The following is a 12,882-nucleotide window of genomic DNA, read 5'->3' as shown; positions in this document are numbered from 1 at the left end:
CAGGAGCAAATAAATGTGACCACATTGTCCCTTTTGTATTGAAATAAACCCAACTTGCTTCCATTTTCTGCTTTATATTTCCAAACATAACATGTGTAGCCTTTACAGACTTGAGACAGGATTAATCAACAATTCCTTAGAAAAGGATTCTCTTGATAAGAGTGGTCTTACCTTTGCAAAATTTCACATTCCATTTCAGGGTGGCGAACTTGGATCTGGAACTAAATTGTTAATCATAAAATGTTGCACTTACAAAGATATGAAGATACAATGGATTTCCAAAACTGATACAAAAGACAATAGAGAAGAAGTGGCAAAAATGTAGGTCAGTATTTCATTACTCATAACAAGGATACACTGAGACAAATGTTCCATCCGTGGCTAATTAGGTGCAGGAGTGTCAGGATCTGTGTATATATGTGGACAGATCATTGAAGGTAGCAGGACAATGGAGAGAGCAATTAATAAGCAGTGTTCTCAATTTTATGCAGAGGAATAGAATACAAGAGCAAGAAGGTAATGCAGAACTAATACAAGATATTTGTTAGATCTCAGCTGGAGCATTATGTACAGATGTGGATGCCTTATTATAGGAAAGATATAAATGCATTGTAGAGAGCGCAGGAATAATTTACGAGAATGGTTCCAAGATTGAGAAACTTCAGCCTCAAGGACAGATTGAGGAAGTCATGATGGCACAGTGGCCCAGTGGTTAACATTACTACCTCACACATCCTAGGTTCGATTCCAACCTTGGAAAACTGTTTCTGCTGAGTTTGCATGTTCTCTCTGTTTCTACATGGGTCTTCACTGGGTGCAATGTTTTCTTCCCACAGTCCAAAGGTGTGCAGATCAGGTGGATTGAACATGCTAAATTGTTTGTAGTATCCCGTGATGTGTCGGCTCTGTGGGTTAGATAAATACAATGATCTTACATGATCAGGAAGAACAGGAATACAGTCACTGACCTGGTATAGCAACAGCAGCGAGAATAGGATAGAAAATCATTCGGGTCTTTGTGACCTCCATTGTCCTGGGTCAGTGCTGCTGCAGTCAGTCATTAACACTCCAATGCAGTCCCAGTCTCAACTCCACTCCCAGCTCAGTGAGGGAGATCCTATTTCTAGCAGGAGATCGGTTGGTGCAGACTTGATGGGCTGAATGTCCTCTTTCCGCACTGTAGGGATTCTACTTTGGGACTGTTTTCTCTGGAGAAACAAAGGCTGAAAAGGAGATCTAATTGAGTTCTAAAATCATGAGCCGGCTGAACAGGGTTGAGAAGGTGGAGCTGTTTTGTCTTGTAGAAGAAAAAGACCAAAAGGGCATAATTTTAAAATGCTGTCTTGTTTAAAATGCTCTAAAAAGCAAGGGTAATGTGAGTAAAATCTTTTGCACACAGGGAGTAGTTAGGGTATGGAATGCATTGCCTTAAAATGTGATGGAGGCAGGTTTATGCCTTCACTGGCTATATCACCTTTTGTCAATCTCCTGCCTTTTCCCAATATCCCTGCAGACCATGACTAGTTAAATAACCATCTAATGTATTCTTTAATGCTTCAATTGACCCTGCCTCTACCACATTTCCAGGCAGTGCATTCCATATCTTAGCTATTTGGTGTGTGAAAAAAATTATTTTTCTTTATGAACAGGAGCAGTTTGTCCCTATCTACTTAGTGCAGCCTTTGAAACCCTCTATGAAATCTCCTCTTAGTCTTTGCCTCTCCAAGGAGAACAGTCCCAATTTCTTTGATCTTTGCTCATAACTGAAGATCCTCATTCCTGCCGACCATTTTTGTAAAGAGTGAGTCTTGTAAGGAATGAGTTTTGCAAGATTGCCCACCTGTTCTACATCCATATACAATACGATGTTATAGAACCCCCTTGACAACAGTTATTAGTGTGCTGTGTGCAACTGGCTGTCAGTAATATTAAGGGTGATGTAACCACCTTTTCACTCTCTCTCTGTCTCTCTCACGGGACCGATCTCCTGCTAGAAGTAGGATCTCCCTCACTGAGCTGGGAGTGGAGTTGAGACTGGGATTGCATTGGAGTGTTAATGACTGACTGCAGCAGCGCTGACCCAGGACAATGGAGGTCACAAAGACCCGAATGATTTTCTATCCTATTCTCGCTGCTGTTGCTATACCAGGTCAGTGACTGTATTCCTGTTCTTCCCGATTATGTAAGATCATTGTATTTATCTGTTTGTTAATGTGTTGCTTGCAAGACCCAGCTCAAGCATTGTCACATTCCACAAGCAATAGAGTCGTAGAGTCATACAGCAGGGAAACAGACTCTTTGGTTATTTAAATAGTCATGGTCTGCAGGGATATTGGCCTAACTTGTCCATGCTGACCAGGTATCCTAAACTGAACTAGTCCCATTTGCCTGTGTTTGGTCCATATCCCTCTAAACCATTTCTATTCATGTACCTGTTGAAATGTATTTTAAATGTTGTAATTGTTCCAGCCTCTACCACTTCCTCTGGCAGCTCATTCCACACGTGCACCATCCTTTGTGTGAAAACGTTGCCCGTGAGGTCCCTTTTTAAACCTTGCCCCTCTCATCTTCAAACTATGCAATCTAGTTTTGGACTCCTCTACCCTTGGAAAAAACCATGTATGCCCCTCATAATGTTCTAAACCTCTATAAGGTTACCCCTTAGCCTTTGATGCTCCACGGAAAAAGTCCCAATTTATCCTGCTTCTCCTTATACTTCAAATCCTCCAGTATTGGCAACATCCTTGTAAATGTTTTCTGCACCCTGTCTGGTTTAACAACATCCTTCCTATAGCAGGGTGACCAGAATTGTACTTTACTCCCTTTCACTATAACCTGGTGTCGTGTGACTTCTGACTTTAACTTTCACTCAGACTCTGTCTCTCACTTTTACTCTCACTGTTTTCTCTCTGAATCACTGTGGTTCTCACTCCGATTATCATTTTGTTTATTTTATCCTGTGCTTTGAGTCTGTGTCTGTCTCTCCATCCCTTTGACTGCTCAATATGTTTCTCCGCCCTGTCTCCATTCAGATCTGGAATATTGTGGCTTTGTGTTATTTTGCTCTATCCCACATTTTAAATTGTGATTCCTGCTCTCCCTGGTTTTGGTAGTGGCCAGTTTTCACTAGGGGAATTTTTTTTAATCATTTATCCCCTATTCCAGTTACGGTATTGGTTGCAACAAAGCATTTGAAATCATCTTGTGTCTCAGTTGGAGATCAGATGAAACTCATGTGTGGCTAAAAGGACTAAAATGATGTGGAAACCATGTAACTCCAACAGCAGAATAAAAAGAACAGTGGATCTGCAGAAATGCCAGGATTGGAGCATTTTTGCATTGTTTTGCTCTGGAAGAGTGGAAATTTCAACATAGAGACCCGTACTGATATTAAGATGGAGGTGAGTCCCTGGAAAACTCAAACCACATTGATGGACTCAGCTTAAAATTCAGCTATTGTGTCTGGTCTTAATAAAATGGCTTGAAATGTATTTACCTGTACATCCCTACATGAAATCAGGTAAAATTGATTCAATATTTTGTCTAAACATGTGTAAGGTAAATTATTTGCGTTGGACAGATGCGATATTAAGGAAATTACAGTTGGAGGATGATGTATATCAGAAATGTAGAAAATAGGAGCAGTAGGTCATTGAGCCTTGTGAACATGCACGTGATCTTGGATGATTATCCAACTCAGTACGCTATCGGTATCCTTCACCACCTTCGCCCTATACCCTTTAGTTCAAAGAACTGTATCTAACTCATTCATGAAAGCATTCAAATTTTGGTCTTGACCACTTTCAGTGATGGAGAATTCAACAGAGTCAATGCTCTGTTGCTGAAGAAATTTTCCTTTGTTTAGTCCTAAATGGTTCAACCGGTATCCTTAAACTGCGAACCCTGGTAATGTACTCCTCAGTCATCGGGAACATCTTTCCTGCATTTACCCTGACGAGTCCTGTTTTATTGGGCTCCTTGTTATTGGAATAATATTCAGACTTCAGACAGTTGGCAGGAGGGATAGGATAGACTTGCACACATTCAGGAAAGAGGATAGGAACTACCCCTTCATGTGGGGTAAGGCAGTGGGATCTGCTACCAGGATCTGTGATTGCAGCTGAAACTAAGTCCACATCAGAATTAGAGTGAAGAGGAGAACAGTAGAAGAGCATTTTGTAAACAAAACAGTACTTACAGTAGTAATATGAGCCTGGTATCTCTGGCTGAAGAGGCAAAGTGTAAAAAGGTAAGGCAAGGCAGGGATACTGCAAGCATCCAGGCAGGTTCAGAGTGAGTGACTGCGATGCCAGCAAGTTCAGAACTCAGAGCTACAACCTGGTCCAGTCCATCAGCTTTTTCTATGTCCTTTGCTGCAACATTATAATGGTAGTTGCCAGTACAGCATTGAGGTGCAAAAGCATCCTGTAAATGGATCAGAGGTGTGCCATGAGGATTCTTGGATGTGGGTTACACACAGTCGTGCCCTTGAAGTGTGCTCAGGATGTTAGTGCTTGGTGTCCAATGTGGAGGTCTTTTGGAGCCAGCAGCAAGTTGAACCGTGAAGAAGCCACTCTGGTTTCCATGTCAGGTTTTCCTGACAGCTCGTTTGAATGCCGAGTTTGGTAAGATCACAACCTGTTGGATTGGACTGTTCACAAGACATTTAACAAACAATAAAGAGTGTCAAGTGGAAACTTGCTGCTTCCAGGCAAGACTCTCACCACTCTGCTTGAGCAAAACGGGGAGCTGCAGCAGGATGATCTTGACGTTGAGATGACCGTCTCACCCGATACTACCACTCACTTTGCCAGAGCTTGGTAAGATTCCATCATTTATCACCAAGTTTCTCACTTGCCTTGCAAGCTATTGCAGCCCATACTATACCATTTTTATCAACAGCCTCTTTGGCTGAATCTTCTCCAGGTGAGATCTATCAGCATTCCCCTAACCAGCATCATGTAGTGATCACCTCAAATAATCTTATCAATAGTCAAACGTGACTCAGCATTTGCAAATCCAAGACAATTATTTCTGATCAGCGTCTATTGCTACAAATGCTCAATCCCCGCACATAGAATCCCATAGCTTTCCCACAAGTGACATTAACCTGACAGATTTCTGGTTATCTAATTTCTCTCTAAAGCTCTTTTCAAATAATGAATTGTCATTTCATGGTTTATCGATACAGAGGCATCCATGAGGATTTGGAATATTGTGACTACTTCAGTTGGTATTTCCTCTTCTTTCTCACCTCAGTTGGTCAGCTGGAAAAAAAATCAGGCCCTGAACTTTTAATTTGATTTTTTTTGTTTCTAAACTTTCTCTTTTTCCGTTTTTAAATTTTAAATCAAATCCATTAATTTCTTCCCCTTTACTTATATTTAGGTTCCCTTCTGTCAGTAATGTCACTGAAAACAGATAGCACATCTGAATATAACTAAACTGCACTTACCTTATTCATCAATGTGTCTCTGAACATGTCTTTCATATATTAACATTCTCCTTCAACACGCATGTTCTCTGACTCTTTTTATAAGATACTGTTCTCTTTATCTCATGACATTTTGTTAAATATCCTCTTTTTTTTGCCATGGAACTTTTTATGTCCTTGTGTTTCGTATAGTACTTCTTGACTTTTTTTCTCATTTTTCTTTGCAGTTGTGTAGTCTTTTTGACCATGATTGCTGAACTACACAAAGACAGCGTTTTATATCTGTACAACAATTTTCCCCACCCTTTGGCTGTGGGTTGAAATATTGACAGCTCAGTTAAGATTTTAGTGATCAAGTCATAGCTAATCCATTTGATGTTCATTTTACTTAAAATGTAAAAGTTTGTCTTTTACTAACATGTCTCACCCTCAATGTCCATTTCAATAATATTGTGGCCACCATTTGCACCAGTCTCATTTCTGTCAGACTATTAATTCCAGCTTTTATTCATCAGCAAACACAGTAAGGTGTGCCATTTTTAGGAGACAACGTCAAATAAACATGGAGCGCAGAGGGAGAACATTTGGGGTATTACGCACTATTATTCCTTTTGATGTCTTTAGCAAATTTCTTTATGAAAATTATTTTAGAAACTGTTTTTCTGCAACTGTTATTCCAGACCCTCACTATCTGCGTAAATAGACCAGTGATTATACTGATTGGACCTTGGAATATCTTCAGTTGTTGGTACCACTCTCTCTTTAGATTAGTCTCCATTTGGTATCGCTGGCATCATGGGCGAAGAATGTGAGCCAGTTTTAATTTAAGCACATGATCCAAGTACGTAGATTAGCTTCAATTTGAAATTACTTAGCCTATCCAATAATCAGCCTCAACATTATAGTGTTATCTATCTAACGTGTCCGTGTGGAAATGTGAAGCCCACATTTGGCCATCCATCACTGTTCATTGTGCAGGCCCAGCTCTGGAGACAAATTTCTATTCGATACAATTGTCCAAATACATGGATCAGTATCAATTTGATATCAGTTCTGAAATCTAAAGAACAAGTCTTTGTCTTTGCTTGATAATACTGTTCACATCCAGGTATCTACCTCCATGTGATTACACAGCACAGGACTGGGCATCAGTTTTCATTTGCTGTGAATGTCCTGGTTTGTGATAAGTCACTCATTATTAGAGCAATATCCATCTGTTTCCATTTGATAACCGCATCCAGTGATCTGTCCTGATGTGATAACACAGATCTGACATAAATCTGGAGGTCATTCTCTATATAAAAGCACAATTGAGTTGTGACACTTCACATCCATTTGATATGTTACAGACCATTTAATAATATTGTTTGTTTCCAGAGAACAGAATCTCTTTGAAAGCACTGTCCAGTTCTAAACGCTGTACATTACTAGCAATATTCAGGTCAGTGAATAAGCCTTATGATGATACTGTCCAGGTTCTGAGAACACTTTGCATTCGTTAGCGCTTTCCGTTCTTGAAATTCAGCTCAGTGATGAGATAGGTATCCATTTGATAATACGCTCAATGCTTGGAAATGACACTCTGTTGGATAGCACTGACAATCAAACACCATTTGAACCACTGACCAGATATGAATATCTCTCTACCATGGTTAGAACAGTCCAGTGTTGGATACTGGGCTCTCTTTGAAAGCACGATGAAGCTACAGACATGATTGTTATTTGATCGCAATGCCCAAATCCTATGATAAGTCACCATTAGATATAATTCCTAAGACAGAATTCTACAGATGCAGATGTCAGTGATTTCTTCATTGCTGTTAACACTGTCCATTAATAATTCTGGAAACTTGTCATGTATGTCACTTTGTAACAATCAGGAATAAAACAACATTGAAATATGGAAGCTACTCACAATTTCCACTGTTCTTTGGGTGAATTTCCAATGCTGTTCCTAAGTTTTACGATCTAAGCTGCCCATCGACAAGAAATAGCATGCAGAAAAGTATATACCATGCCCAATACAAATACAAAATGTTTATAGGAAAATGGTGCAGTTCTTTGTTTCTCTATATCTCCAATGAAGAGGACAACCTCCTTTTCATATCATTTCTAAGGTCGGGGATTTCAAATTCAATTTGATTGGAGTATAAGTTCCATCAGTGTGTCTCCATTTGATGTTACTGTAGAGTTTGGGACATGAACCTGACAGGAATAATGAGGTCTGGCAATAGGTCATTTTAATATCCAGTCTGCAGGCTCCTTCAGGTGCAACTTGGGGCGACATAGAGGTCAGTGGTTAGCATTGCTGCCTCACAGTGCGAGGGACCTGGGTTCTTTTTCAGCCTCAGGTGACAGTCTGTGTGGAGTTTGCACATTTTCCCTGTGTCTGTGTGGGTTTCCTCTGGTGCTACAGTTCCTCCCACAGTCCAAAGATATGCAGGTTAGGTTGATTGGTCATACTGAGTTGCCCATAGTGTCCAGGAATGTGCAGGCTAAGTGGATCAGTCATGCAGGAATAGGGTGGAAGGTTTGGGTCTGGGCCGGATCCTCTTCAGCAGGTCGGTGTGAACTCAATGGGCTGAATGGCCTGCTTCCACATTGTATGGATTCTATGATTATACTGTCTAGCTTTGAGATTCAGTCACTATTTATGAGGATAACCAGTATCTGGTGATGAATAACTATTTTCTGAATACAATATGCTACAGCCACTCCCCAGTCCATCTTCCTCAATTTGTTAGGTTTCCAAATGCGATATCTCAAACCACTCCTATGTGAAGAAGGATGAACTGGCTGTCTTTGGTTATTTATCTATGTCCCTTGATTGGTCACAACACGGGTGAATCTCTTTTGGATACTTTTCTGTCAGACCGAAATGAACTTGCATATTAAAAGGAGCTGCTTTAGCAAGACTTTCTTGAATGAACAAGAAGTGTGAGTTTATTAATGACTGAAAATGAGAAGAAATAATAATGCACCACAGACACATATACACACAAACACAAATTAAAACCAAGGTCAATCCAAAGAGATAGAAGTTATAAAAAAGATATATGTCAGTCTCTGAATTATTTGTGAAGAGCAGATAGTTGAACATTGTAGCCATTTAGTGGATGTCAATGGTAATGTTAATGGTAGGAGTTGAACAGTCATTTTCAAGATAGGTTGATTGACACTGTTTTTCCTTGATTCCTTCAGCAGTACTCAGTGTAAGAGAAGGGGATTACCTTTTTTTTTCCTTTACCTATATTACAGGGAAGTATGATTTACTATTTTCACAGCCTTGAACCTCATAACATACTAAACCCCACACTAGGACATCAGGCCACTGACACAGTCAGTCGAGGGTCAAAGCTTGATTTTAACCCTGCGTATTCCTGAAAGGAGAAAACCACAAATATGTCTCTCACGTCAGATGTCTATATTTTTCTATCATCATATTCAGAGTCCGAGATACTCATTAGGAGATTACAAGGTCAGCTTGTAGTGCATTTTCTGCCTCTGAAACTTCTTTGACACCATGTCAGGTGTGACATTCTAGAGATTCTTTATCCAGAAAGTCATTGAATTCACATCTATAGTCAAAATCTGGCTGTATATTTTCTTTTTTTAAAAAACAAATTAACTTTGTAACTAAAGTTCAACAAGTCCATGGGTAATCCGGGTAATGATCCATAGACATGACAAGTAAGAATATGAGAAAGGTCTCAGATTCTGGTCTCTTTTTCCTCACAGTCTGATGAATGATTTTCCTCATGCTCTCTTGCTCTGGATTCTCACAGTTAACCTGTTGGTGATTTTGATCCTATTGAGAGGAAGGTGTGGTCTCTCCCGATGTATCACCTGCTATCTGTTGGCTATGGCATCAGCTGATCTAGCCGTTATTCTCACTGATGTGATCCTGAAGCAGATTATTCCACTTTATTCAACAGACCCATTTACCAAAAACATCACCCTGTGTGGCCTAATTGACTGCCTCACTCATGCAGCCACAGACCTTTCTGTCTGGTTCACAGTGGCCTTTACCTTTGATCGATTTGTGGCCATTTGTTGTCAGAAACTGAAAACTAAATATTGCACCTGGAGAACTGCAGTGGTGATTATCGGAACAGTGACTGCCCTGAGCTGTCTGAAGAATATCCCTTGGTATTATCGATATGATGCTGTTTATTTCTTTTTCATACCTTTGTTTTGTATGGTTAAATTGAGCTATTACACCTCACCCCTGTGGAAGGCGTTTGACCTTTTACATCGCGTGACTACTCCACTGCTCCCATTCATTCTAATTATGCTCCTCAATGCCCTGACGGTACGGAATATTTTGTTGGCGAGTAGAACTCGCAGGAGGTTGCGGAGTCAGGGTGATAGACGGAATCAGAAAGATCCAGAGATGGAGAACCGCAGGAAGTCTATCATCCTTCTCTTCAGTATCTCTGCCAGCTTCATATTGCTGTGGATGACACAAGCTGTGTACACCGTCCATGAGCGAATTACATTAAACCACATAATTGATCGGCTTCTCAAAAATCGCCTTCCATTTATTATTGGCTACATTGGGCCAATGTTGCAGCTCCTCAGCTCCTGCAGCAACACCTGTATTTATGTCGTGACCCAGAGCAAATTCAGAGAGGAATTGAAGAATGTGCTCACTTACCCCTTTGTCTTGTTCTGCTGCTAGTGAAATAACAGCTGGAGCTGGCCACCCTTCTGCAATAGAACTGATTCCACTTCACGTTCCATTCCCAAAAACCTCACCCCCTCTGGTAAGGCAAAACATCACTGGAACAATGAGAATCATGTGCCATTTTAAAGTCAGTCTGTTCAAACTTCACTTTGAGCTCACATAATGCTAATTGACGCAGTTATGGAGAATTGGTGAACACATCTTTCATTGTACAAAATAGTTTGGATGAATATGGTAACATAGAAACATAGAAAATAAGTGCAGGAGTAGGCCATTCAGCCCTTTGAGCCTGCACCACCATTCGATATGATCATGCCTAATCATGCAATTTCAGTATCCCACTCCTGCTTTTTCTCCATACCCCTTGATCCCTTTAACTTCAAGGGCTATGTCCACCTCCGTCTTGAAGAAATCTAATGAACAGGCCACAGTTTTCTGTGGGAGAGAATTTCACAGGTTCACAACTCTGAGTGAGGAAATCCTCCCTCATTTCAGTCCTGAATGGCTTACCCATTATTTGTACACTGTGACCTCTAGTTCTGGACTTACCCAACATCAGGAACTTCCTTCTTGCATATTGCTTGTTCCATCAGGATTTTACTGTTTCAATGAGATCTCCCCTCATTACGCTAAATTTTAGTGAATATAAGTCCAGTTGATCCAGTCTTTCTTCATATGTTAGCCCTGCCATCCTGGGAATCAGTCTGGTGAACATTGGCTGGACTCCCTCAATGGCAAGAATGTCCTTCCTCAGACTCCGGGACCAAAATTGCACACAATACTCAAGCTGTGGCCTCCCCAAGGCCCTGCATAACTGCAGCAAGACGTCCCGACCCCTATATGCAAATGCTGTTGCTATGAAGGCCAGCATGCCATTTGCTTTCCTCACCACCCTGCTGCACCTGTATGGCAACCTTCAGTGACTGTTCTACCATGACACACAGGTCTCATTGCACCTCATCTTTTCCTAAACTGCTGCCATTCACATCATAATCTGTCTTCCTGTTTTTGCCACCAAAATGGATAACCTCACATTTATCCACATTATATTGTATTTGCCCACTCAGCCAGCCTGTTCAAGTCAGGTGGCAGCCTCTTAGCACCTCCTCACAGCACACGCTGCTACCCCCCCTGGTGTTGTCTACAAATTTGGAGAAATTGCATTCAATTCCTTTGTCCAAGTCATTAATGTATGTTATGACCAGCTGTGGTCCTAGCACTTAACACTGTAGAACTTCAATTGTGAAAAGGACCCATTTATTCCACCTCTCTGCTTAAAGTCTGCCAACCAGTTCTCTATCCACTTCTATACATTACCTCCAATACCATGAGTTTTAATTTTGCTTACTAATTTCTTGTGTGGGACCTTGTCAAAAGCCTTAAGTTCAGATACACAACATTCACTGATTCACCCTTCTCCACTCTACTGGTCACATCCTCCAAAAATTCCGGAGACTTGTCAAGCACAATTTCTTTTTAGTGAATCCAAGCTGATTTGGTCCAAGCCTGTCACCGCTTTCCAAATCCTCAGTTATTACATCCTTAATAATTGACGCCAGCATTTTACCCCCCACATATGTTAGGCTAACCAGCCTGTAGTTCCCTGTTTTCTCTCTCCCTACTGTTTGAAAGAGAGGGGTTAAAATAGCTACCCTCCAGTGCATTGGAATTCTTCCACATTCGACAGAATACTGGAAAATGATCACCAATGCATCCACTATTTCTAGAACATAGAACATAGAACAGTACAGCACAGTACAGGCACTGCAGCTCATGATGTTGTGCTGACCTGTTACCATACTCTAAGATCAAACTACCCTGCATACCTTGCATTTTACTATCATCCATGTTCCTATCCAAGAGTCGCTTAAATGTCCCTAATGTATCTGGCTCCACTACCACCACCGGCAGTGCATTCCACGCACCCACCTCTCTCTGTGTAAAGAACCTACTTCTGACATCTCCCCTATACCTTCCTCCAACCAGCTGCCACTTCCTTAAGTACTCTGGGATGCAGAGCATCAGGCCCTGGGGGCCTATTGTGTTTTAATCACATCAATTTCCCCAATACCATTTCCTGATTAATAAGGATTTCCCTCAGTTCCTCCTTCATGCTTGGCCCTGTGTCCCCTAGCATTTCTGGAAGGTTATTTGTGTCCTCCTTTGTGAAGACATGAGAAGTATTTGTTCAACTGGCCTGCCATCTCTTTATTGGTCATTATGAATTTAACTGATTCCAGCTGTAAGGGACTTAGACTTGGCTTCACCAGTCTTTTTCTCGTCACTTATCTATGGAAGCTTTTGCAGTCAGTTTTTATGTTTTCCGTAAGCTTACACTTGTATTCTCTTTTCCCCTTCCTAGTTAAACCCTTTGTGTTCCAGTGCTGAATTTTACATTTCTCCCAGACCTCAGGTTTGCTGCTTTTTCTGGCCAATTTATAAGCCTCCTCTTTGGCTTAAACAGTATCCCTTGTTAATCATGCTTGAACTATCTTCCCTCTTTTACTCTTATACCAGGCAGGGATGTACAATTGTTGAAGTTCATCCATGTGTTCTTTCAATGTCTGCCACTGCTTACCCACTGTCAACCCTTTAAGTATTCTTGCCCATCTTATCCTAGCCAGTGCATGTCTTATACCATCAAAGGTACGTTTCTTAAAGTTCTGGATCCTAGTTTCAGATTTAGCTGTGTCACTCTCCAACTTGATGAATTCTACCATGTTATGGTCACTCTTCCCCAAAGAATCTCACATCACAAGGC

The 12,882-nt window shown here is 40.9% G+C and overlaps 1 protein-coding gene across 1 annotated transcript; it reads left to right on the top strand.

Annotated features, from left to right (window-relative positions):
* Positions 1–2,088: 2,088 nt before the first annotated feature.
* Positions 2,089–10,115, top strand: LOC125484941 (probable G-protein coupled receptor 139). The gene is made up of 2 exons (XM_048605583.1): positions 2,089–2,149; positions 9,220–10,115. Exons 1-2 carry the CDS (start codon positions 2,089–2,091, stop codon positions 10,113–10,115), a joined length of 957 nt encoding a protein of 318 aa, XP_048461540.1.
* The last annotated feature ends 2,767 nt before the right edge of the window (positions 10,116–12,882 follow it).

Source organism: Rhincodon typus, chromosome 15 (genome assembly GCF_021869965.1).
Source record: "Rhincodon typus isolate 14 chromosome 15, sRhiTyp1.1, whole genome shotgun sequence".
NCBI classification, from domain to species: Eukaryota; Metazoa; Chordata; class Chondrichthyes; order Orectolobiformes; family Rhincodontidae; genus Rhincodon; species Rhincodon typus.
Note: the sequence above shows the minus strand (reverse complement) of the source record. Positions and strands in the feature narration are given on the sequence as shown.

Excerpts from the sequence above, each read along its gene's own strand:
- LOC125484941 (XM_048605583.1), top strand. The coding sequence starts at position 2,089 with ATGGAGGTCACAAAGACCCGAATGATTTTCTATCCTATTCTCGCTGCT. Across the intron at positions 2,150-9,219 it reads CGCTGCTGTTGCTATACCAG|TTAACCTGTTGGTGATTTTG; the intron begins GTCAGTGACTGT and ends GGATTCTCACAG.